The 26,105-nt window shown below is 40.1% G+C and overlaps 4 protein-coding genes and 1 long non-coding RNA gene across 6 annotated transcripts; 2 read left to right on the top strand and 3 right to left on the bottom strand.

Annotated features, from left to right (window-relative positions):
- Nucleotides 1-4,502: 4,502 nt before the first annotated feature.
- On the bottom strand, nucleotides 4,503-5,051 carry LOC148765410 (uncharacterized). Its single transcript, XM_088812797.1, has one exon. The coding sequence runs from the start codon at nucleotides 5,049-5,051 to the stop codon at nucleotides 4,503-4,505; it is 549 nt and encodes a 182-aa protein (XP_088668923.1).
- A 3,331-nt stretch (nucleotides 5,052-8,382) lies between these two features.
- Nucleotides 8,383-11,154, top strand: LOC105950257 (G-type lectin S-receptor-like serine/threonine-protein kinase LECRK2). The gene has a single exon (XM_012973611.2). The coding sequence runs from the start codon at nucleotides 8,602-8,604 to the stop codon at nucleotides 11,041-11,043; it is 2,442 nt and encodes an 813-aa protein (XP_012829065.2). The 5' UTR covers nucleotides 8,383-8,601; the 3' UTR covers nucleotides 11,044-11,154.
- A 547-nt stretch (nucleotides 11,155-11,701) lies between these two features.
- Nucleotides 11,702-13,524, bottom strand: LOC105950249 (uncharacterized). Of its 2 annotated transcripts, none has more exons than XM_012973600.2 (2): nucleotides 13,134-13,524; nucleotides 11,702-12,331 (listed from the first exon to the last, which is right to left on the bottom strand). In XM_012973600.2, the coding sequence occupies exon 2, from the start codon at nucleotides 12,283-12,285 to the stop codon at nucleotides 11,884-11,886; it is 402 nt and encodes a 133-aa protein (XP_012829054.1). In that variant the 5' UTR covers nucleotides 12,286-12,331; nucleotides 13,134-13,524; the 3' UTR covers nucleotides 11,702-11,883. The 2 variants fall into 2 exon arrangements, with proteins under 2 accessions (XP_012829054.1, XP_088669350.1); XM_088813224.1 differs by having other exon boundaries at nucleotides 11,702-12,401; nucleotides 13,134-13,523.
- A 2,698-nt stretch (nucleotides 13,525-16,222) lies between these two features.
- On the top strand, nucleotides 16,223-24,262 carry LOC105950196 (uncharacterized). The gene is made up of 2 exons (XR_001172169.2): nucleotides 16,223-16,517; nucleotides 23,910-24,262. It is a non-coding gene; the product is annotated as an uncharacterized LOC105950196 (long non-coding RNA).
- On the bottom strand, nucleotides 16,660-24,075 carry LOC105950195 (uncharacterized). Its single transcript, XM_012973529.2, has 6 exons — nucleotides 23,877-24,075; nucleotides 23,540-23,742; nucleotides 23,010-23,457; nucleotides 22,570-22,932; nucleotides 22,309-22,487; nucleotides 16,660-22,229 (listed from the first exon to the last, which is right to left on the bottom strand). Exons 1-6 carry the CDS (start codon nucleotides 24,073-24,075, stop codon nucleotides 16,743-16,745), a joined length of 6,879 nt encoding a protein of 2,292 aa, XP_012828983.2. The 3' UTR covers nucleotides 16,660-16,742.
- Nucleotides 24,263-26,105: the final 1,843 nt, after the last annotated feature.

The following is a 26,105-nucleotide window of genomic DNA, read 5'->3' on the forward strand; positions in this document are numbered from 1 at the left end:
GAGATTTTTTGGATATTTTCGTAAAAAAGAAAACAACTCTTTGCTACAGTCGATCAAATGGTTTGACTAACGGGATTTGGAAAAAAATAACGACATGATTTTTTTATATTTTCTATACATTACGGGGTAAATGATCGCATAACGAATAGTGCAAAATGAATTTTACACTTCACCTCTCATGAAATCCCGTATTACGTTAAATAATTACCAACGTTAAGTCGTTAACTATGGTGGAAATCCCATTCAAGTTTTTTTTTAACATAGGAAGATTTGGTGCATGTTTTTTACAAGGGGGCAACTATTTTGAATACTAATTTTTGCTTAGTTGAATACTACCTAGTTGAAAACCACAATTGAGTACATATTTTTAAGTTTTTTCTTACTTTAATACCAAAATAAAAATAAAAGTACAAAAATACCCTTTCATACAAAATACTAATTACATCAATTTTTCTTTAAAATTACCTATTGGAAAACCAAATAAAAAAAAAGAAAAAAAAAAATTCAAACACAAAAAACCTCCCTCCGTCCACGCCGCCCGACGCCGCCGCCGCCGCTCCAACCATCGCCGCCGTCGGACGCCGACGCCAAACACCGCCGAACGCCGCCCAACGTCGCCCAAAGCCGCCGCCGTCGTCGTCTTCGAATAGTAAGTTATAGTTGTTTCGATTTTTTTTTCTTTAATATTTATTTAAGATTTGATTGTTTGATATGGGTAATTAGGATTTGGTTGTTTTAGGTTAGAATGATCGTTAATTAGTAATGGGTGCATCTGATTTCAGTCGATTTGAGCATTGATTTGAGATTCGTGGGTCGGTTCTTCGTTCACCATTTTCGACCTGTATATGTCGATTTTCGATGAATTTTCGACAGGTTGATGTCGAAAATTCATCCAAATTCGACATGTAGATGTCGAAAATGGTGAAATTGTTGAATTTGGATTTTGGTAATTTTCGACAGAAACCTGTCGAAAATGGGTTGCATTTTCGACAGCGACATGTCGAAAATTCAACCAATTTTCGACAGGTCGCTGTCGAAAATGCAACCCATTTTCGACAGGTTTCTGTCGAATTTGAACTGTGAATTTTTTTTTTTTTTTTTTTTTTTTTTTCCTATTTTTATTTGCTTGTGTTTATATTATGTATATTAATTTTTATTTGTGTGTTATTTTGCAGTGGAAGAACCACGTGAACCTCGTATACCTCCGACTGTCTCGAACCGTAAGAAGAGGAAGGAATTATCCGATAAAGGCAAGGGCATAGCAGTCACGACCAAGAAAAAGACCACGACCAAGAAGAAGTCTGGAGAGGGTTCTGTTAGAGTAGGTGACCAACAAGCCAACATGTGGCTGTGGTCTTTCGTATTTATTATTGTAATAAACGAACCTTTATTCGTATTAATGATAAAACACATTGGCATTCTATATCTTTGTCCCTTTGTCACAAGCATAGATATAGTCCTTGCAGTTATTACAAGTACTAGTAATTGATCGTTAGGATCGTGAGATATTTACTTAAGTATTATAACTGTTAAACCTGTTCCTAGTCGAAGGGTTACGCCACTAATGAGGATATCGGCCTTTCCCATTAAGACTAGCACTTAGTGTATGTGTACTGCATCTCATCAGTAAACGGTATTGTGATATCGGCATGCATAAGTGGGTGCTCGTAAGTTGACGAGTTCACTGAACTCCCTCACCCTAGAAATCTCTAAGTGGTTCCCAATAATCGAGTAGAGATATCTATGGTATAGTTGTACACCATTAGTCCTTATGACCTAGACATCACCGTGACTTCACTAGAGGACCAGCTGTATCGTGACCTGTCCCTGAGTTCCACCGAGGACCATCCCAAGGGCCAGTGTTCGTGCAGTCCGAAATCTAGTGGGAGGTCTGTGCATTGTAGTCGGGGATTCGATCGCTAGAATAGTCTTGGATGTCCTGTGTGTTCTGAAAGTTTGTAATCATTCTAAGTCTCTGGCCAGAGCTGACTAAGTGATGATTAGAGAATTTGATTCTCTAAGTCATGCACGTGACGATTGCAACACTTGGAACGATCGCACCGTCATCGAACATATAAAGAGGTCTCGATGAACCAATGCCTCTAGTTCGATCGGGACATATGAATCGAAGGGACCGTACTGTACGTTAACTATATCTGAAGGTTCTTGCAGGCACTTCATTTGTATCTAGGGAATCATGACGCGTAGTTGCTAGACGCCAATCTTGATTCGTTGGGTGGTTAAGGTGAAACGAGTTTCATCTTAATCGTAACTCTAAGGGGACGAGTTTTGACCACAAAGGGTTGTGGGCCCACGGCTAGCTTACACCTGAACCATCGAGGGTCACACTGCTCGTGCACATGAGATCTTTGAATAAACGGTCAGAGATAAAATGGTTTATCTTTGCATGATTGGAAGTCAATATGATTGGGTCCAACATTCGTAATTTGGAATTATGAATGAGAATAAGAAAAGGAAAAGAATAGGCGAAAGTTGTAGTGAACTTTCTAAATCGGGAAGTTTCCAAATTTAGAAAGTGCACTGAACTAGGGTTTCCACTTTTGGAAAGTTGGAAAATGAAAGATGGCACTCGTAATGACGAGGACATTATAATGAATCCGAATATGTAATTGTTACGATTTTCCGATCATTGAATTGAGAGAGACGAGCAAGTGAAGGAACTAACGAGCTTAAGCTGTTGGGCCCGGTCCAACTTAAGCCCGTTAGGGTTTTATGCAAGGGACTATAAATACATGATTTATAGGTCTTGCACAAACACACAACACGTCCAAAACCCTAGCCGCTCCCTCTCTCACGCTCGGCCATCTCCCCTCGGCCACCGCGCCATCGTCGCCGGAAAATCGCCGGAATCGGCCATCCGTTGGCCGATCTCTTTCGGTATTCCTTTCCTTCTTTCTTTTCTTCCGTTATTATGACTATTACGTGTCTAGTGCCACGATTTAGTAGATCGAAGTATACGAGGTGAAATCCGAGAGGAGGAAGACCGTAGATCGAAGAATCGAGGAGCAACGCACGAGCCGAAGCCGCACGCTGCCCCACGCGCCGCCTCGCACAACCGCGCGTGCTGTACACGCGCCGCCGTGAGCTGCCACACCGCCGCTGCTGCTGCTCCATTGCTGCCCCGATTCTACGGATTGGTTTCCGTAGTAATCACGACGAATCGTTCGCTCCTACCTCACGCGTCAAGAGGTAAACACTCGAAACCCTAGTTTCGTTTTAGGGTTTAATTTAAACTATGATTTCATGCTTGTGTTTGTATGATTTTATGTGATTATGTGTAATCGATTAAATCGTTGCGAGCATGTTATTTGGTTTAAATCGCGAGCATGTTAATTGATTTAAATTCGGTTAAATTTATTAGCATGTATGTTGTTTTTAATTTCGCTGGAAGCGCAAAGGTACGCAATTAATTGATTTAATTTGTCGGGCATGTACTTGTGTGCTTTAAAGTGGTTTAAATCACGTAAAATTTTTGTTTTCCGCTGCGTATGCGTGCCCGAAACCCAACAGGTTCTTCGTCAACGAATCCGGTGCCGGCTCTACATTCGACTGTACAAGTTGGTGATTCGAGCAACGAACCGATCCTAGGTCCCGAGATACCGGAATTGTACACAAAATTTGATAAGCACATTGCTTATCATATTGTGAACGGAGGGCCAGATCGTTCGGAGCGCGGCTCAGAATTTCGAATACGAAATCACACAGGAACCTTGAAAGGTTGGGAGCCGGCGCCGTTTATTACAGAGGTAGTACAAATATGTGGTTTAATGTCAGTTGTACAGGCATCGTACAACACTGTGGACGGCCATCTACTTAGAGCCTTCGTAGAGAGATGGCAGCCAGCTACCAACACATTTCACTTACCTGTTGGAGAGATGACCATCACACTTGACGATGTGAGTACGTTGGTCGGTTTGCCAGTTGTTGGGCGTACCGTATCTTGCGAGCGTTTGGTCCGTGATTCCAAAACCATTCCCAGTTCTTTGATGTTCGAGTTGCTAGGTGAGTACCCGGACGATGTAAACAAGAAGAAAGCGGTCAAGTTGGAATGGTTGAAGGCTAAATTTAGCAAAGTGACCATGAGAGATAGTGCGGAGAAGAGGACATACGCAATTCGGGCGTATTTGTTATTTTTGCTCGGGTGTACTATACTGTGCGACAAGACAGGCAACATGGTAAGCGTTGAGTACCTAAATCTTGTATCTGATTTGGATCGGATCGGCGAGTATGCTTGGGGCACTGCATGTCTTTGCCGGTTGTACGATGAGCTTTCCTCAGCCTCACAAAAATCAACGAACTCGATGGCTGGCTGGCTGACGCTCTTTCAGTCATGGATTTACGAGCACTTTCCTTATTTGGGGGGTGGCACATTGAAGACGGAATTCGAGGGGCCATTAGCGAGCCGATGGGAGCCTCAGTCAAAGACTACTTCAACGCCTGAACGAGCACCAGTAATAACATTGAAAGTAGCACCAGTAACTTTACATATTTTTGTTGGGAGAACTATCACCATTGTCTGATATAGTAATAATCTCGAAACTCTCTCGCGTGGCAACATTTTGACCTATTAATTCTCGAAATGTTGTAATCCGACCATCCATTTCTGCAGGCTTCCAACCATCAGCTTTAGGATCATGACATCGGTACCAATAATCGGCTATAGGAGGTATTGGACAATTCTTGTTCAAGACAACATGCACGAAGTGACAGTTGTCGACGAATGCCATACCGTGCTCTTGTCTCTCGCTGAAAAGCTTTGGATCGCTCAATAGGGGAAGGAACGTGAGACACTGATACTTGGATAAGTAGACAAGCACAATATTGTATGTTGAAGCAATTACATGACCCATATTTGGAAAAGACATCCAATGATCACGAGTTGCAGGAACATCCCAGTTACTCACAATAGCTTGCATGCTTCTAACGGTTTCTTCGCCACGGTGCATGGTCGTGTAAGTGGAAAAATTAGAAGTCAACTCCCGTAGCATGTCATCTCGCACTCGACCCCATTCATCTTCTCCAAATCCCATCATAGAGGCAACTGCCCGAAATCCACAGTGTCCATCTGAACCGACATTGATGATTTCTCGAACGTGCATACGAAATCGTGGATGGATCGTGTCAATGTACTTATTCTTGCCGATCAAACCTGGTGGCAATCCCACATCTGCATCTTCAAATAATGGTTTGACCGACTCTTGTGTCGGTATAGTGCTTTTTCCTGACTCTTGAGTTGGTATAGTGTTGAAAGAATCATACGAATGCCCTCGTAATCTCATCAGTACAGGTATAAGCTGCAGTATATTACACTTCATTACTCAGCACAATTATAAAATACAACTTCAATGAAATGAGACGATAGTAGCGACATTTACCTTTGGAGAACAACTAGCTTGCTTCGATTTTTTTTTCTTTGGCTCCACATACTCAAAATGTGATTTGTCCCGAGTGCTTGATTTGTCTTTCCTACTTTTTGCCGGTCGACCTTTGCTAACAACTTTTTCACTTGGCTCCGTAAGGTTAGTATTCTCTGGGTGGGTAAAATGTCTCAAATGGTTGCGCAATCGAGTTTTTGCATCGAGATCGGCACATTCAAAGAGCTTCTGGTATTCCGATAATTCTTCGTCGATGGTTGGTAGGATGACTTGGCCTGTGGTCGCGACGGGCTCCATACTCATGTGTTTCCAATACGAGCCTATTAACTCAAGTGGGATAGGACATTTGTTCACAACAACATACTCATGAAGTTCATGGCGACATGGTAGACTGTGGGTTGTTCGGATGGCGCAACTACAACCCATATCGCTCGGTTGCAATAGTTTCGCATTGTCCACCTCAACTTTGAGTAGTTGCAGAGCGTATTTTGAGATACTTCCACGAAGCTCATTGTATATCAACGTTTTGAAAGTGTGCTCGTAAGTATTTTTACTTACTTCAAAGGAAGCCTTGATGTCATTGTGTTGTTCGACAATTTGATTGTGGACTTTCGTATACAAATCCACAAATGTGCCAGTTGAATTACGCACATCCCTTTTCATTCGTCCGTGTGCCCCCTCCACCCTATTAGAAGTGTACGTTCCAAAATGAGTATACTTATTTGTCCACACCGATACAAGTCTCTCCTTGTACGGATCCAACCATGAATTAGCTACATACTCTATAGCCGGGAGATAACCCATAAATGTTCTTTTCAAATCCTCCCAATCCTCATTGAACTCCTCTATGGTATTTCTTTCAATAAGAGCCGAAAAACTCGACTGAAATTGCTTCCATTTGGTGATGTCCTTTGGGAACAATTTCTTACAATTGGCCACTATATTCTTGTTCACATGCCACCGACACAGCAATTGATGACTCGATGGATACACATTGGCCACTGCTTTCATTAAACCCAAATCTCGATCTGTTACAATGCAATTAGGCCGAGGACAACTGGTCATGGCCTCCTTCAAACAACGCAACGCCCATTCAAAATTTTCCGTCTTTTCGTGGTCCAAGTAAGCAAAGGCAATTGAGAACGTCTTGTTGGTACAAGTAAAACCCACAATCTCAAGAAATGGGAGTCCGTAACGATTGGTCTTGTACGTGCAATCGATGACGAATACGTACGGATACGACTGTGCCAACTTAATGCATTTCGGGTGGATCCAAAACAAGTCGGTAATCGCATTCAACTCGTTCGATCTATGGTACGAGAGGTATTCATCTTCTTTCAACTTGACAAACAATGATTGCAATTGAGATCTCCCATCCAATTCACTGAAATTTAACTTAGAGATAGTATTGTAAACTGTCTTCATACCAGTTACATTAGACGGGTCCTTTTGCTTCAATGCTCTTAGAATTGCCCTTGGTTTCACCATTGCTTTCTTCATAGTGTGAACAAAGGAAACATCCTCCTTTGATAATCTTCCGGCATAAGAGTGTCCGTGCAAGTTTTCGAATAAGTTGTGGTTGTGAATACCACAACTAACATCCAATTTCCACTCAGCCTTTTCATCATCCTTGTGTTCTCTTGTCCCCTTCAATTTAAACGAACAATTGCATTTCTTTGAACCGGTGCTCCTTTTTCCCGGTCTTTGATCATCTTCACCTGGTACCTTCTTGCCAACATAATGGCCCCCACACTCACAACGAACAATCACATACGGTGTCCTACGTCCTCTATCCCCGTCACTCGAACCCCCAATCATTAACACCATTCCAATTCTTTTACATACTTCACGAACCCATGCCATTAAAGCTTCTTTTGTTGGGAATTTTTCTGACGTGGTAAATGAATGGGTGCAATCGATCTACACAAAAGTGTCGAAAATATAAGACAAGTAAATTTGCAACAGGAACAAAATCGACACTAAAGTGTCGAAAATTACCCATATTTTCGACACTTAAGTGTCGAAAATACCCTTCACTTTCGACACCTAAGTGTCGAATTATGATGCAATTTTCGACACTTAAGTGTCGAAAATATGGGTAATTTTCGACACTTAAGTGTCGAAAATGGCATCATAATTCGACACTTAGGTGTCGAAAGTAAAGCGACACATACATGTCGAAAAATAAGGGTATTTTCGACCTGTATGTGTCGAAAATACATGGCGAGTTTTAAAAAAAAAAAAAATTCAAAATCGATGTTTTAGCTCAAAAAATACATGAATACATACCTGAATGGGTTCTCCTTGCTCGTAAACTACCATTCTATTGTCATTTGAGGCCATTTTGCAAGTTGTGTAAGGTTTTGATTTCTTTTGTTTTGGGGTTTTTTAGGAGGGTTTTTGGGGAGGGAGAAGAAGGAGGTGGAGGAGGTGAGGGGTTTGTGAGTGAGGAGGGAAATGTTTTTTTTAGGTTTTTGATTATTTGGTTTTTAAGAAAGAAAAATAGTATTTGTAATATTTTTTGGTTTTAATTTTCATTAAGGGTATTAAAGTAATTTACAATTAATTATTTATTTTTTATTTTTTTGGTATTCAACTAAGCAAAAACTAGTATTTAAAATAGTTGTCACCTTTTTACAAATAAGTGTGTTATTCCAAGAAAGAAAAAAGTCATAATTTAAAAAAATGAGAATCATAATTTAATAAGTTTTCTAATTCCGTTTAAAGTAAAAATCGATAAAATCTTCGAAATTTAAAAATTCCATCTCAGTTTCCACCCCTAGTTAGTATAGAGAACATTTCACTAAATTTATCTTAAAATATTATTGATATGTATATATATATATATATTGAAAATTGAAAGTACTATGGTAGAACATTAATAGTAGTAATGCTTACATATCAAATTCTAAACATAATAATATATTAAAATAATTAGCAATTTATCGGAAGATTCTTCCAAGTCAACGCTCGACGACTCATAAGTCATTGGCCCATTGTTCACTCCTGTCTCATTCCTACACCACAAGAGTCAATCAAAGAAAAGATGACTTAGTCACTTTTTTTTTTCTTTTTTTTTTTTTTTATTAATTTTCAGAGACCAAGACTTCCAATTAATGGTATGAAAAACCAGTGAAATCTTTCCAATTACTCATCGCTTTCGTGATCGATTCTAGAGAGAGAAAGAGAGAGAGAGAGAAACGAAATGGGTTTTGGGGTTTCATGCAAACTATCATTCTTTACCATGGCCGCCGTGATCATTCTGCTGCCAATTTCCGCCACCGCGCAGTCCCCCCGCGGCGGCGGCAATATTACTCTTGGTTCATCCCTAGTTGCTGACAGTTCAAACTCCACATGGAAATCACCTTCCGGCGAATTCGCTTTCGGATTCCGGCAAGTTTACCCCGGAGGCTACTTGCTCGCAATCTGGTTCGACGAAATGCCTGAGAGAACCATTATTTGGTCGGCCAACCGTAACAATCTAGCCCAACAAGGATCGACAATCCAACTCTCTTCCGACGGCAGATTCGAACTCAACGACCCAACCGCCGGCCGAAGGATCTGGGCTGCTAGTCCAGCCACCTCCGGCGTGGCCTACGCCGCCATGCTCGACAGCGGCGACTTCGTTCTCGCAGCCAACTCCTCCGCCGTCACGTGGCGGAGTTTCGACGAGCCAACCGACACACTGCTACCATCCCAAACACTCGATCAAGGTGGTAGTATTTTTGCCAGCTTTTCCGACACAAATCACTCCATAGGTAGATTCAAGCTCATAATGCAAGCTGATGGAAATCTTGTCATGTACACCATTAACTTCCCGAACGAAGACCACGTTTACGCCTATTTCGCGACGAACACCGTCGGCACCGGCTTTCGGTTGATCTTCAACCAATCGGGATACATATATCTCACCGCAAGAAACGGGACTATACTCAACACGCTGTCGTCCAACGGAGCTCCAACGAGCCTATTGCACCAGCGATTGACGCTGGACTACGACGGGGTACTCAGGCATTACGTGTACCCGAAATTCGCCAATGCAACAGGCGGGAGGCCGATGGCGTGGTCCGTCAATGAGTTCGAGCCTTCGAATATATGTCTCAGAATTGCTTCCGATAGAGGATTCGGTGCTTGTGGTTACAATAGCGTCTGCACGTTGGGTACCGATCAGAGGCCGAACTGCGTGTGCCCTTTCGCGTACTCCCCGATCGATCCGAACGACAGGATGAGCGGATGCAAACAAGATTTTGTTCCGCAGAGCTGCGATAGAAATAGTTCGCGGGAAGATGCGGATGTTTTCAGCTTCGACGACATGCCTAACACGGATTGGCAAACTTCCGACTACGCTTCTTTTCAATCTGTGAGTGAGGATTCGTGCAGGCAGGATTGCCTTAGCGATTGCTTTTGTGCGGTTGCGATTTATAGTGACAATGGTTGTTATAAGAAGAAAACGCCTCTTTCAAATGGGAAGACCGATTCTAGCATCGGTGGGAAGGCTTTGGTAAAGTTCTCAAGGAGAAACGACACCGCCACAGATCCGAACCCTTCTGGCCGTAATTCAAGAAAGAGTAGTAACCGATCAGCTTTGATCAGAATGGGGTCCGTTTTGTTGGGGAGTTCGGTTTTTCTGAACTTGATTCTTCTTTCTTTTGTACTGTTCCTCGTGTTTTGTTACAGGGCAAGAAAATCGAAGACAGCTATCCGAGCGTATACTGCAGTTCCAGCAGGAGTAGTGAGCATGAGAAGCTTCGGTTTTGATGAGCTAAAAGAAGCTACAAATGGATTCAACGAAGAAATAGGCAGCGGTGCTTGCTCAACAGTGTACAAAGGGACATTCAACGAGGGCGAAAATGTAACATTCGTGGCCGTTAAAAAGCTGACCAAGATCGCCGAAGAAGCCGATCAAGAATTCAAAGCCGAAGTGAGCTCAATCAGCAGGACAAACCACAAGAACCTCGTCCGGCTCCTGGGGTACTGCGACGAGGGGCAAAACCGTCTTTTAGTTTACGAGTACATGCCCAACGGCTCTCTAGCCAACTTCCTATTCGAAAATCCATCACCGCCCAACTGGTACAGAAGAGTGCAGATAGCATTCGCAACAGCAAGAGGGCTCTGCTATTTGCACGAAGAGTGCACCACGCAAATCATACACTGCGATATCAAGCCTCAGAACGTGCTTCTCGACGGGTCCCACGTGGCTAAAATATCCGATTTCGGGCTAGCAAAACTCCTAAGAGCAGATCAAACAAGAACCAACACAGGCATAAGAGGGACTCGAGGCTACGTGGCGCCCGAATGGTTTCGAAACATGCCGATAACGGTGAAAGTGGATGTTTACAGTTACGGGATATTGTTGCTCGAGTTATTGTGCTGTCGGAGGAATTTTTTGCCGGATGTTGAAGATGAGAAGGTGGTTCTTGCTGACTGGGCGTACGATTGTTACAGAGGAGGGGCGATTCGGTCATTAGCGGCGGATGATGAGGTGGCGGCGGATGATTTGAAACGGTTCGAGAGATTTGTGATGGTGGCGATTTGGTGTGTGCAGGAGGATCCAGCATTGAGGCCTCATATGAAGAGGGTGATGCATATGCTTGAAGGATCTGTTCAAGTACCTGCTCCTCCAGATCCTACATCTTTTGTTAGTTAGTTAATTAGGTTTTTTTTATTATTATATTTTTTTTGTAATTTTTAAATGTTGTATTTGTGTGTGTTTTTGTATTGAACTTCATTCGAATAAAGTTGTTGGATTCTCGTGCTTCGATTAGTATTCTTGCGATAGTCGGAGCGGGCCCCAGTGGACTCTCTGCTGGTTACGCACTTTGCAAATGAGGCTACTCCGATATAACTGTCTTTCCAAAAAACAAAATCATTCCCCCGGAGGGATGTGCGAATCGGTTGAAATCGAAGGTAGTATAATATGTAAAAAAAACTAAAATTCGAAAGAAATAAAAACATATTTAGTTAAATGCATGCGTGTACTTACCGGACGGTTCTACGATTCGGGAGGTCAAGTTCTTGCAGCAAACAGTGCTCCGTCTGTATTTCACTTGGCTAAAGAAGTCGGCGTAGGAAGATTAGTAAAACGGAGCACATGCATTTCTTGCTGCCCTTTTTCTGGATATGCTTGGGCGTTTATCGGGGTGAAAACGAACCGATTTAGAGTGTGGGGATATTTATGGAACACTATTTGGCAGGCTGTACGAACATCGGAAATTGCAAACACCCCTAACTTTTAAATACAAGCACTTATTACTAACTTAACTCGTAATTACCAACTTCCGTTTGTGCTTTTGAAGGGGCAAAGATAATATCACAAGTACATTTCTTGCAAGAATCACTAAAAAGCAATTGTCTGAACATAAAAAATTTCAGTTACTACTGCAAAAGAATCGTCACAAGTACACGAAATTCAAATGAGCCCAAAAATGAGAAGAAACGAATCGAATCGAACAAAACCAAAAACAAGAAGCTAAGAAAATCACTTCCCTCAGTTGCATTCAACAACAGCCTCGGCAGCTCTACGAGGCTTACTCTTTCGCCTATTCCCGTTTTGCCGAAAACCAATCGATTTTTTGCTCGACTCCTCATTGCTCGGTCTCTCCCCGTTTCCATTTTCCTCTTTCAGTACCGTCTCGACTTTTTCCTTCACTTTTTCAGTTGCATTATTATTATTATTTCTTTTCCGTTTTTTCCCATTTTTAATTTTCGTAGTGCCGTCACTGTCTTCTTCATCTTCTAGCTTTTGAGCTTCTTCATCGGATATCTCGTCTTTAAGCGGCTTCTGTGGTCTTCCCCTTCGCTTCTGTACAGGTATCTTTTCTTCCTCGCCACTCCCGTTATCGTCTTGGTTCGTCACGGATAGCTTCTTTCCCTTTGCTCTACCCCTCATTATTTCTTCGAATCGAGAAAAAATATCACTAATGTCCTCGATATTTCTGCCACAAAATAACCGCAGATCAAATGTTACGTCACTGGATACAGATATAAACCATCGAAAACCTCCATCTACAAAGACAGATTCAATACGGTTAATCGCTTTAAACCCGTTTGAGTAAAGGGCCATCGAAAAAATTACGAGGAAACGATAAACGAAAACACAACTGACGAACGAGCCTAGCACTACGAAATCCAGAAAACACCATTTCTCACTTTACTTTCAATCTTGAAACAGGCTAAGAATAGTAATTCAAATTAGAATACTTGACAGGGCCATCAAAAAAATACGAGGAAACGATAAACGAAAACACAACCGACGAACCGAGGCCTAGCACTACGAAATCAAGAAAACACCATTTTTCACTTTACTTTCAATCTTGAAACAGGCTAAGAATAGTAATTCAAATTAGAATACTTGATAGGGCCATCGAAAAAGTACGAGGAAACGATAAACGAAAACGCAACCGACGAACCGAGGGCTAGCACTACGAAATCAAGAAAACGCCATTTTTCAATTTTCTTTCAATCCTGAAACATGCTAAGAATATTAATTCATTAGAATTACTTGATTTATAATTTTCTGATAACACAAAGTCTGTTCTGTAATCTTTAGTAGTAGATAAAAACAGAGAGAACCGTGAAATCAAGAAACAATATTTTACAAGAACAAGATTGAACCAATCAATCAAAACGATTGAAAATACAGATCCACGGAGTAATGAGAGCCGTTGGATTATAAACATTCGTCTTCCACCTCTATGCCTGCATAACAGTACAAATGAAACTAAATAAGAAACTCACCGAGAAATCCATAAGAGTGAATCTGCTAAACCACGCGCCGCCGACCAGATACTCCGGGAACCACCAAAAAAGCTCAGAATCAAGATTAATATCTAATCGCGAGAATTGGATTTGAAGCTGGAAAAAAAATGTGATCTTGGAAATGACTGCAAAAAACCCAGATCAAGATAGTTCAGAAACGTTAGAGAGAGAGAGAGAGAGAGAGAGAGGAGAGAGAGGGATGAGAAACGTGAAGAGAGAGATTTGTTGATTGGGTTTATAGATTCTGTAGAGAAGTGTAGGGTGTCAAGTGTTGTGGTGGGTATAATGTAATCTATGTAAGCAAGTGTATTTGTGTGTGTGTTTGTGTGTTTGTGTGTGAGAGAGAAAATCAGAGAAAAATGTCAGGGTGGATGTGAACAACAAAAATAAATTCCTTTTATCTAACAGGGTTTATTAGGGATAACCCCCTTGTTCATACTTTCTAATGAGGTAGATCCAATTTTTTTTTCCCTTTTTGAGATAGATCCAATTTTGCCAACTTGGCAAAATATATTATTTAATTTTCCTTTAATACCCCTGTTTTATTTTTAAACGGCATTTATTTCCTTTACTACGTGATTTGAGATTTGCTGATACGTTGCCTAAATCACGGAATAAAATTACGTGAGATCATTGGCCGTTATATCGAATCGTGTAAAATATTTTTCGAAGGTTCTCTTCAGCGTTCTAGCGGTTCCTTATCGTCTTTGAAGATTTCTGCACCGTCGTTGAAATAGGATCGAATTTGAGCGTTCGTTGTTGGACGTTGTTAACCGGGTATAAATGCGTTATTCGTTTTTATTTTTCGCCCAATGTCTAGGATTGTCGATTACGGTGGTTAGAAATTTTAAGAGTTGTGTTGATACTTGATTCTATGAAGTAGAACGTTTTTTAACAAAATTACGTCGTCATATATACATCGTTATTTTTGGCGGATGATGTTTGTTTGGAAGAGGATTGACAGAGTTAGAAGAGGATGGTTCACGCAGATCGGACCAGAGTTGTTTTATATGAGCTTCGTAGTTGGTTTATGCAATAATCGGAATAATTGTCCGCTGTGGCCGAGTTCATGTTTTTGATCCCGATCGATATTTGGTTTATTTGTTTATAAAAGCCAATTTAAGTGTGCTGGGTAGTACATTAAAATATAGTTCGTAGTCTTTTTTAAATTAGCGTATGGATTTTGCATTTTAAGTTTATTTTTGATGATATTAATGTATTGTCATTCAAATGTATTTGCAGTCTATTTAATCATTTTTTAGTATTTTGCATTTTTTATTTTGTTTCATGATTTTAGGTTTTTTCGATGGCGAATTTCGTAAGGATTTTGTTGAGGTTTGGTGGGTTGGTGCTATAAAGAGGTGTTTACGATGTAATGGTTCGGTAACTTCGGTTAAGTTTTAACCGTTGTAATACAGTAGTATACTATTATGAATGTCGTATGATACTACCATTATCATTTTATTATACTATTATGAGATTATTAATGTACTAGAGTTTTTTAACTCGACATATTGGTTTGTTTGTGTTATGATGTGTTTTATGTATTTTATCAAAACCCTATATTGAAATTATGAGATTATTAATGTACTATTTTATTGGTTATGTTGGAATACTTTACGTTGGTGTTGTTCTCAACGTTCTTGTCATTTCAGTGGTATATTGTTTGTAACACAATTCATATCACTACTATAACCGTAATATACTATCATAGCATATCAATGTACTATATTGAAATTATTAATATACTATGTGGTTGAATAATACGGATCCATAGTCGATTAACGAGATCCATAGTCGAATTAGATGAATAAGATAGTTTAATACATGATATAAGGAAATTTACCCTAATTGATTAGTATTTCAAACAAACATATTATTCAGTTTCCATATATATTATTATTTTTTCATATATATCATTATTTACCCTAATCGTTTTCATATAATAAGGAAAATTACCCTAATTGATTAGTATTTCAAACAGACATATTATTCTGTTTCCATATATATTATTATTTTTCCAATAGTCAATTAACTAAACCCATAGTCGAATTAGATACATGGGATAGTCTATTAAAAGATATGAGATAGTCTATTAATTTTAAAACACAAATCCGCCGCCGTCATTTCTCAAATCTAGGGTTTTGATGATTCTTCGGCCCATAGTCGATTAACGAGATCCATAGTAAAATTATACCAGTGAGTTAGTCTATTAAATGATATGGGATAGTATATTAATACAGATGTAATTCGACTATGCATCTCGTTAATCAACTATGGGCCGAAGAATTATCAAAACCCTAAATTTGAGTAATCCTATATTTGAGTAACCCTAGATTGGAGCAGTGACGGCGACGGCGACGGCCAACGACGATATCACTTCTGGTGGATGTCATGCCCATCAATTGTTGCAATATCACTGATTTAGTGCTCGAATGCGGTATGCGAGTATAACAGATCTGCAAATACACAAACGTGATAGTCGATTTAGCCAAAACATATCAACAAATCGATGGATGATAGCGATTCAGCGAGTGGCGACGACGTACCTACGACAGCTTGCTCGGAGTGCACGAAAATCGTCGTTTCACGGCAGTGCAGACGTCTTCCCCTTTCAATCGGCCGTACCGGGAAGTTGTTCTGGAAGGTTTTGCAGTTTATTCGATAGTGGGGTTTGGGATGATAGTGATTTAACGGAAAAATAGGAAGGGATTTGATTTTATTTCAAAAGGTAAAGTAATGGGTTTGTGGGATTTGATTAAGGGTAATTATGTAATTAGGAAAAGTTTGGACTGTTATCAAAATGACAAATATAAATTTGGGTCTACCTCTATTATTTGAATGTTTAAGGGGGTTATATCTAATAGACCCTATCTAACACCACTGTTAGTTTGACCAGTTAAAATAGTTTTTTTTTATAATACTAGAATTTAAAAAGGCCCATTTTCCAGATAATTCCAATTTATTTAATTAAAACAAATTATAAATATATTTATATATTTATTACATGTCAGCCCCTAAATAACTTTTAGTATGTATATTAGATCCAAAAAATAGGCCACAACAATAAATGGGCATTTTGTGATACAAATTTCTGTTTCGTGATATAAAACAAATTTCTCCAAATGCGTGTGATGAATGGGGGAATGTTTTCAATCAGACTAATTAGGGCACAATTACCATTTTTCAACAAAGTGTGATCAGATTTTCAATTATGGAAATGAAGATCACAGATTACAGAAGCCGCGTGAAGATGAGATTTCCGATGCAGAAGCTCATACGCTCGAAGATGAAGAAGGCAGTGACGGCACTACGAAAATTAAAACCGCGCAGAATGGAAAAAAAGTGATTTTAGCAACTGAGGTAAGTGATTTCAGCTTCTCGTTTGTGTTTGTTCGATAATCGTTTCCTCTCATTTTTTGGCTTATTTGAATTTGGTATAATTGTGATGATGATCTTCGATTTTGCGATAGTACCTGAATATTTTTTGTGTTCAGACAATTGATTTTCTTATGAAATCAAAAGCACAAACAGTTATGGAATTACTTGTTGAAAGATGGAAATACTAATACAAAAAAGAAACATAACTTAGTTAACAAACTCTTCCTTCATAGCTAAAGACAGAGCACCTAAGCAACCACCACCACCCACAGTAACTCCCGGCATTGCCACTGCTCTGCTCCCGACAAATCCGCCTTTCTTAACGACGATTTTTCCGTACTTAACTTTACCCCCTTCGCCTTCATATATATGTCCAAACAGCAAAGCTTCTCTCTCCACAGAGCCATTCTCTTCTATCTTCACCAGTTCAGGATTTAACACAGTTCCCATGGTGTCCACGTAAGCGCCTCTGTCAACCTCCGATCCCATTAGATTCATCCACACGTTGAATATAAACGTGCCGCCTGTCATTTCCATGAAATAGTCGCCAGCCAGTGTTCTTACAGCCTGCCAAATAGTGTCCATGAATATCCCCACACTCCATATCGGTTCGTTTTCGCCTTCTTTCTTCTTACCCACGAGAATCCATTTACATATAGCGCAAACGAGCCCTGATAAAACGCCCGAGCAAATCCAGAAAAGTGGCAGCAAGAAATGCATGTGCTCTGTTTTACTGATCTTGTTCTGGTGGAAGATGAATTTCATCGGTGGAAAAATCACTAGCCCCATGAGGAAGTATGGTAGAAAAATCTGCAGAAACGGCTGAGCTGACATCATCCACAATGTCACGTACCATGGCCTCGCTAATGTCACCACTTCTGTATCGACACTTTTCTCGAGTTTTTGAGCTGCCATTGGACAGCCCGAGAGGTTGATTTTCACGTCGGATTGATTCAAGAAAGCCCTCCATGCTTGAGGAAGTGGTTTCTTGTTTCGAAGATGTTGGCAGATCGAGTACACTAATGAACGGCCGTGATCCATTGATGCACTTTCACTACAAGACGAAGCCCTTATGACATCGATTTCGTGGCATCTAAGGAAAGGGTTGAACTCGAGTTCTTCGGATTCCTCTTTGGTCAGGATTCGTTCGATTGTAATCTCTCCCACATCGAAATGTGGGAACTCCGTTTCGTTCCATGGCCTTGTACAGTCGAGTGCAATCTCCCTTTCCCTTTCGTCGTTTGTGATTGGTCGAATTTGCAGCTGAAGAACATAACGAACTTTATCCGAAGAATCCACCCGTTTCTTAAAATCATCGGCCAGGAAAAGCAGAGGGCGTTTGTCGTTTTCATCTCTCGGAATAGCCCCAGTTTCTGGCGGAAGTACACCTGTGGGCTCCACTTTTCCATTTTCCTCTGATATATTCTTATCGAACGGCCTCAATTTGAATCTGACGTACATTTCTTGGCCATCTTCGAACCGGAAAAGCCGTGTGATGTTCGAGTAATAGTGAAGCTCGGTGTAAGAATCGGCTCTCCTCAAAGATCCCCACATTGCGTCACGAATGTGCGGATAGTGCTTCACATGCTCCTCTCGCGCAGCTGCCCCACAGACTAGCCACGTGGCGAAGTCCCCTATTGTCCGTGCATGAAATGCATTGCCAGTTTTTAAGGTTAAATCGAGCAATGGGGAATTATCCTCAGTGGTTATTCGTATGGCTGCACCACGTGGATCGAGGCGTGCGTCGTCGTCAGAGCTCAAGCAGTTGCTGTGCCGAAGGATGATGGAATATTCCTTCCCCGTTGAGAATATTCTATGATGTGGGAGATTCTTCGGAAGGTGATCGTAAAGCTTTAAAAATCCCTTGCCAGCTGCACCGATTCTATGGAAGTACCTCGATTTTACTTTTAAGGTTGTGGCTGCTAAATTTGCTGCGAGATTTCCTAACACCTTTCGATATTTCGTGTCCATTTCTTCGATTCTGTCGTCGAAACTTTGGGTAGTGTTCTTCACCATCGAAGGAAATGGAGAACCAACATAAACACCGCCACTGTGGAGGATTCTGTTCGCCGGAGCAACCGAAAGTGCACCGAGAATTACGTATTTTTCAAGAACCGAACCAGGGAGGATTAGTGCTTGGCTCCCTATTACAGCATTGTCTTGTACCTCGATTCCGCCTGAAAAGTAGCCGTTTTTTGAGGTGTAATAACCTGGGATTAAACGGCTGAAGTCCCCTAAATGAACACCGTCGGCTAGTGAAACGAGCTCCGGGTCTAAAACGGGATTAATAGCTCTGATCGAACAATGATTACCAATTTTGGCTCCCATTTGGCGTAGATAAAAACAGAAAGCTTCTGTTCCAGAGATGAATTTCGCGAATCTGACGTGGCATGATGTCAAAATTCTGTGTATTAGCCATTTTCGGAAGGGTTTTTCGGACAAGTCTTGATTTTTTTCTAAGTATGATTTGAGGAAGCAAGTGAAAAAGCTGAGGACAAGGCCGTAAATTGTGTAAGCTGTGGCTATGGAGATTGCAAAGGCGATCGGATTTGAAGGGGCAGAATCGAGTATTACTATATATGCAACTATGGTGTAAGGTAGCCAATGAAATGCTCCAGAAACAGATATGAATGCAAAGTGATGCATAATAGGAGGCTTTTGCATTATATAGAGGTAGGCGAAATAAGAAACCGCCGCCGATAAACTGCCAAGAAAACCGATTGTATATATACCGAGAAAGTGAATTACCATGGCATAATTCCCACAGTTTTTGCTGATGATTTGTTTTCCCATTTTACCCTTTTGGAAATGATCCACATCAGAAGTACTAACCTCAGTTGTGAGGGCAAGTACTTCGTCTCCATCATGTACCTCGACGCCTTTCTGAAGCAAAGCATAGGGCCCCACCGAAGATCTTGATCCGATTCTCATTGGATAGAAACTCAAAACTCCATTTTTCACTTCATGGCTTTGGATTAACGCTCCCTCTGCCAGCACAGCATCTTCTCCGATCGAAACTAGAAATGGATCCGTGATGTCGATGGTGTCGATTAATGCTGACGAGGCGACTTTAGCTCCCAGCATTCTGAACCAGTAGTTGAGGAACACAGTGCCTCTTAAGTGAACTGCAAGAACTTTCGAAGAAACCTCCTCAGCCTTGTGCAGGGCCCACCACTTCACGAATTCGGTAGACCAAATCGAAACCTCGGGAAATAAGGCGTAGTTTGTCTGAAGAAATGGTGTCCCCAAAAAGGATATGCTAATGCATGTCGAGAAAAGGCACAGCATCCAAGAAAGCGGAGCACAAAATAGGCTAATCAAGTAAGCAGTGCATGTATTTTTCTGTGGCTTGTAAGAATACGTAAAGGCGGAAATCGAGAGGTAAGCGGGAAAAATCAGCAAGAAGCAAACGTAAGCAAGTGCTAAGATTTGCATGAACCAGATTTGCAGCTTTCTTGACGAAGAAGCTTCGGAAAAGGTTGTTTTTGTTGATGGTACTTCCGCCTTCGTTTTTGCTGATTTAGGACGAGACTTCTTTAATAGGTTGTCTGAAAATTTCGCCAGGTCATCGATGCATGTCGCTGTGAATATGTCGATTGCGCCAACTGGGACTCCAAGAAAATCGGAGAGCTTTTGAGCGGCTCGAACGACACCTATGGAATCCACCCCATAAGATACAAGGCTTTCATTGGTGGAGATTTTTGCTGTAGAAATTCCGGTCATTTGAGAGAGAAGCTCGATCAGAAAGTTCACTATGTCACTCTTTGTTATATCAGAATTCGGAATTGGATGATTATTTTTCTCGGCTCGATTTTCCGATACAGTTCCGTTGGACTGATGAACGACATCGAAAGTTCCGTTTTTAAACTTTTGAAGACATTCGTACCGTTTAATTTTGCCGGATGTCGTCTTGCTAATGGTCCTCGGTTTGATCAGAATAACGGAGGAGACAATGATCCCATGTTCTTCCGCAACGCATGCCTGAATTCGTTTAACAGCTTCCTTAAAACCGGACTTGACTGCTTCTCGAACCTCGGCAATCACCACCAATCCAACATGATCGGAAGTTTCCGGAAATGGAATATTCCCTTTCGATAGAAGTATCTCCTTCGGAACACCGATTGCAGCACAGCATCCAGGGCGTACTAGCTGGCACGAATTCTCGACGGTTTTTTCGATATCTGACGAATATATATTCCTTCCAGAAACAATTATGAGATCCTTTATACGGCCCGTGACGAACAACTTTCCGTCCACGATTCTTCCCAAATCCCCCGTTCGAATGTACTTCCTGCCATGGGCGCTATTCAGTTTGTTTTCGAAGGTCGTTTTGGTCAACTCCTCATTGTCCCAGTATCCAACTCCACTACTTGGACTACTAATCCAAATCTCCCCTTCTTTTTCCGATTTTTCACACTCTTCGCCCGTTTCTTGATCAACAATCTTGATTTGAACTTCATCATCATTGTTATCAATGTAGCCACAGCAAACTCGTTCATTCCAATCAACCAACATCTCTTCACCTTCTCCATACGCACTGCACACGTAAACGCAGTTCTCTGCTAATCCATAGCCGGGGGCCATGGCCCCCCGATCGAGCCCGAAAGGCTGAGTCAGCAGCAGAAACCTTCTCATAGTTTCTGCTCTGATTGGTTCTGCAGCAACCATGAGAAAAACCATCGAAGACAAATCGAACTTCTGCCCTTTTTCATCGGCTTCTAGCCTACGAATAAGCAGCTCGAACGCGAAATTGGGGCCCGCACTGTGTGTGGCGCGATACGTGGTTATAGTCTGCAGCCATAATAAAGGGTTCCGGATAAACACCGTCGGAGAGAACAAAATTGCGGAACCGCCACTGACCATGCTAGTGAAAAGGCCACCGATGAGTCCCATATCGTGGTACTGTGGCAGCCAGCTCACAAGTACCGTATTCGAGGTGCTCTTGTATTGGCTTCTCATCGTCTTCACATTGTGGATTATTCCACCGTGAGTTATCATAACTCCCTTCGGCTCTCCTGTGGACCCCGATGTGAACTGCAGGAAGCACAAATCACGAGGCAAAGGCTCGTACTTGTCAACATTGTAGCCGTTTTGCATGGTGATTCTTGATTTCTTCACCCAAGAATCGGTGTGGAGCCACGGCAGATCGGGCCAGCGAGGGGTATTTTTGTCTTTTCCCTTAAGGGACAGCATGTTTCTTGCCGAAGAAGCCTTGACCGCGATGTGGTAACTAACAGTTGATAATATGGCAACTGCATTGCATGCTTTGGAAATGTTGGAAATGTGGAGAAGTGCTTGTTGCCCGGTTTTCTGCAGCGGATCGGGTGGAATTGCGGGCACGGGTATTACACGGGCTCTCAAACAACCGAAGAAGGCATCGATGAAATCTAGGCCAGGTATATAAACCAAGAGAACCCTATCGCCTGTTTTGATTGTCGGGTTGTTACAGCTCGTTAGTTTTTCGGAGATCTTTGAAGCGTTTGAGTTAAGTTCTTTGTACGTTCTTTGTGCTACGATTTGCCCCTTCTCGTTGATCCATGTGTACAGTGTCTTGCTTTGAGTTACACTATGGGTTCCCCAATGTTTCAAGTATGCGTCGAGGGTGGAAAGTTCTGGAAACTGGACACCTGGCGATTCGTCCAATTGTCTGGGAACGACTGAGCCTCCGTTGTTCGGTTTCAATGTCAGTAATCTCTGCATGAGCATGCGTTGTTAAAATCAATGCTTAAACTAATCTATATATCCATGCTGTAATAAAATATGTTATTATTACCTTGACATAGGGATAGCTCGGTTCTTGATTATCGTTAGAGAAATGCTTTCGAACAAGGTCAAATGCGTAACTAGCATTCCTCTCAGTCAGCTCAAATGCCATTAGTCCACCAACAAAGTAGGTGTTTCTTTGACCTTGTAGTAGAAATTCCAGCTTATCATAGTACCCCTCCTTCATATCTGTTTTTTTTTCCCGAAATTAGTACACTGTCCGAACGAAAAAAAGTGAACTTTCTTATTACAAGATAATAATACAAATTACCTTCACTTTTCACATGTGGGAAGTACTTGAATTTTCGCTGTAAAATCACTCTTTCGACTTCACCTCCCATTCTTTTGACCGCAGAAATTGCCAGCTCAGCAACCTCGTGTTCCTGAATATTAGCCGAGTTTCCGTAAGACCAGAACAGGAAAATATCCGTGTCTCCGTAAAATCTCTGCATTGCAACAGGATTGCCTATAGTAGATGGATCGTTCATAAATTCGTCGAAGTAATAAAAACCCTTTGGAATATGCTCAAATCCCTTTATATTCAAGACAGTGGTGTAATAGTCAATGGTTTTGACTTTACTGAACAACTCTTTTTCCAGCTCGCTTAAGTCAATACGGTTATTATTCGCAGTATCTGCACAGAGAAAAGCAATTAGATAACTTTTTGTGTTATAATAAAATGTAACATATATGATATATCTATGTATATACCTGATGTGTTCGGTGAAGGTGATCTGTAAGTATTTCCACTGATAAACGGAAAAGCACCGGAGATAATAATTTTATCGAATTCTCTCGATTTTACACCGCCATTCTCAGTTTTGAATTCAACTTTGATTTCGGATGAATTGCGTTTAACTGATAGTACTTCTGTGTTGGAACAGAATTGTATTGGCAGCCTTTGACTCAGCTTATTCCATAGGCTCGTGTAACCGCCTTCGAACCGTTGGATTTTTCCAGCCATGGATGTTCTTGTGAACTCGTGTATGTATGCGTAAGGCATGTCTTGCACGTATCCATATCCAGATGCTGTGTATCCGTATATTACTGATTTAGGCACCGAAGGAAATCCTTGATTTTTTAGATAATCGGGAGTTAAATCGGAGGCAATTTCACTCACTGCGTGTACTCCAATTCGACCCGATTCTTTAGCCTTATCCTGCAGAAATTTACAAATAGCTGAAAATCACAGTTTTTTTTTTTTTTTTTTTTTGTCTGTGTGTGTCTGAAGATGTGCTGACCTGGAGTTTGAGTGTAAGAGAGATCATGGATACATAATCTTCGACTAACTTCATTTCGGTGAGAGCTCCATTTGAACTGTTAATAAGTGCAAATTTATGTGTGTCCATTTCCTCAGTTTCTGCACCGACTTCTTTAGCCAAGTGAAATATAGACGGAGCACTGTTTGCTGCAAGAACTTGACCTCCCAAATCGTAAATCCTTCCTGTTAGAACACATTAATTCGAACTTTTTTAATTAAATCTTTTTTTTTCCTATGTTCAAATTGTTAATTTAAAAAATATTCCAAAGTCTAATATTCAGTGGATATTTTTTTTCTTTCCGGCAGATTATTATTACCTTCGATTTGAACTGATTCACACATTCCACCAGGTGAATGATGTTTTTCGAACACAGTTACATCGGAGTAGCCTAATTTGCATAGTGCATAAGCAGCCGAGAGTCCACTGGGGCCCGCTCCGATTATTGCAATCCTTGTTCGTGGAGGAAAGCAAGGGTGCATCTTCGAGAATTTATCGTCCACCGATTTTTCGTCCATTTTTTCCGAGGCTTTTTCCACTCTGTAGGTAACAAATTTTTAAATTAAAGCCATTTAGTTGAAGATAATACAAAATGCATGTATATAATCCAATTAGTAGAAAACATGCAGATAGTTTTGTTGAATATTTGCGTGAAGAATTTTCAAATGAAATTGAAAAAGAAGAAAATTAAGAATCAAGAATAAAGCAACAATTGCTTACTTTTCGTGCTATGGCTAGACGATAAGCGGAATTAAGAAACGGTGTTAGTTTTTGTTTTTATTTTTATTTTTATTTTTTATGAAGTGTTATAATTGTGAGAAAGAGACTGAAAAGCTCGACATGTTTATATAGCAGAAGCATAGTGAAATAACCTAGTACATGCATATATACGGCATCTAGATGGTCAAATTTTATTAATTATTTATTTTCCTAATAATTATCCTTAATCTTGACAAAGTCTACGATGAAGTTTTCGTGTATATATATATATATATATATATATATATATATATATATATATATATATTCAGGTCGTATACATTACTGAGTTTTGGAATCTACTGAATCACCAGTAAGAGATTATTTAGAGAAGGAAAAGTATTTTCTACACTTTGACAATGTCTTATGACTACGTAGAATTTCTTGCAGAAAAAATAAAGGACAACCTTAGAAACATGAAAGAAGAAAATCAATACCTACTGTTAATTTGTTTTTTTTTTTTTTTAAATTTGATTTGAACGTAGACTCGTATAGGCAAATAAATCAGATCTGATTACTAGAATTTAGATGATCAATACTTGTCCGTCACACGTATGTTTTTATCACTACATACGGCTAAAAAAAAGTTCATTTTCTTTTTCTGGTAAAATTTGGTGGATTTGATTATTAAAAGCCTTGTTTTCGGTATCTGGATTAAGACTTGGGATCTTTGGCTTGGTATATTCTTAGAAATTCGAAAAAGATTATCGTACATTAATTTATGCGGCCGATCTTGTAATATGAATAAGTTGTCCTTTGATCATTTTTAACTGTTGTGCAACAAAAGAGAAAAGCATTGTAGAGGAATCAGGTATATTCTATCCAGGATGCAGCATCTTGGTGAAGCATGATTTAATTATCATTAGATTAATTACTCTTTTGTTGTGAGCTTTTGTTTGATTCACTTCTGATATATTGTAGGAAATGTAAGGACCTATTTGTAAATACATAGGTTATTCCTCAAGTTAGTTTTTATAGTTAACCGGAATACCGTACTCCGTGTATTATAAGAACTAGGGCAAATTACAAGGACCCTTGAGGTTAGGTCTAATTACGAAACCCCCCTCTCTGTTTGGATAGTTTCGAGCACTCCCCTATAAGAAATTCACTGGCTGTAATAAAATCCTAACAGAACGTAGTAATTGTCGAAAATACCCATATGTTAAAAATAATTAAATGAAAGATAAAAGATCATAAAAATCACAAAATTGCATAAAAATCAAAGTACCGTGTAACATAATGTCAAGGCATACTTCCATCCAATAAACAACGTTTCTATAGAGAAGAAATTGACCCAATATTTATGGGTCCAAGATAAGATTTAAAAACAATTTTGATTAATTCAAACATATGTTTTATTCTTAATTGCGTCATTAAATTTGGTAGTCAAGCTCCAAATAAAACAAATATATATGCTGAAACACATTTGAGGTAGTTTTTGGTGGCAATAATATAATGTTGTATTTACTTTTTGCAAGTGACTTAACATGTTGTAGTAGTTAATTTATAAAGGTGATATAATGATTTATTAATATTCAATATTTGACGGGGAAAAACTACTCATAAGAAAAACCAAAAATTGATTAAAAAAATTAATAATATCATTATCTCGTTAATTATTACAAGAAAGTATTTGACGGGAACTTGATTAATTCCAATTTCTCAAATTCAACATGCGTAGTCGACTTGCATTCCTTATGTTAAAAATACTTTCAATTAATAAAATATAATAATCATTAATTATTTTATTATTTATCATGTTTTGTTAAGTATTCAAGTCTCTGCCTTG

This window comes from Erythranthe guttata, chromosome 14 (genome assembly GCF_056151865.1).
Source record: "Erythranthe guttata isolate IM_541 chromosome 14, IM_541, whole genome shotgun sequence".
Classification (NCBI taxonomy): Eukaryota; Viridiplantae; Streptophyta; class Magnoliopsida; order Lamiales; family Phrymaceae; genus Erythranthe; species Erythranthe guttata.

Coding starts and splice junctions, on each gene's coding strand:
- LOC148765410 (XM_088812797.1), bottom strand. CDS start 5,051: ATGGGATTTGGAGAAGATGAATGGGGTCGAGTGCGAGATGACATGCTA.
- LOC105950257 (XM_012973611.2), top strand. CDS start 8,602: ATGGGTTTTGGGGTTTCATGCAAACTATCATTCTTTACCATGGCCGCC.
- LOC105950249 (XM_012973600.2), bottom strand. CDS start 12,285: ATGAGGGGTAGAGCAAAGGGAAAGAAGCTATCCGTGACGAACCAAGAC.
- LOC105950195 (XM_012973529.2), bottom strand. CDS start 24,075: ATGGACGAAAAATCGGTGGACGATAAATTCTCGAAGATGCACCCTTGC. Junction 23,458..23,539: donor CTCTTACACTCAAACTCCAG/GTCAGCACATCT, acceptor AAATTTCTGCAG/GATAAGGCTAAAGAATCGGG. Junction 22,230..22,308: donor CGAGCTATCCCTATGTCAAG/GTAATAATAACA, acceptor ATGCTCATGCAG/AGATTACTGACATTGAAACC.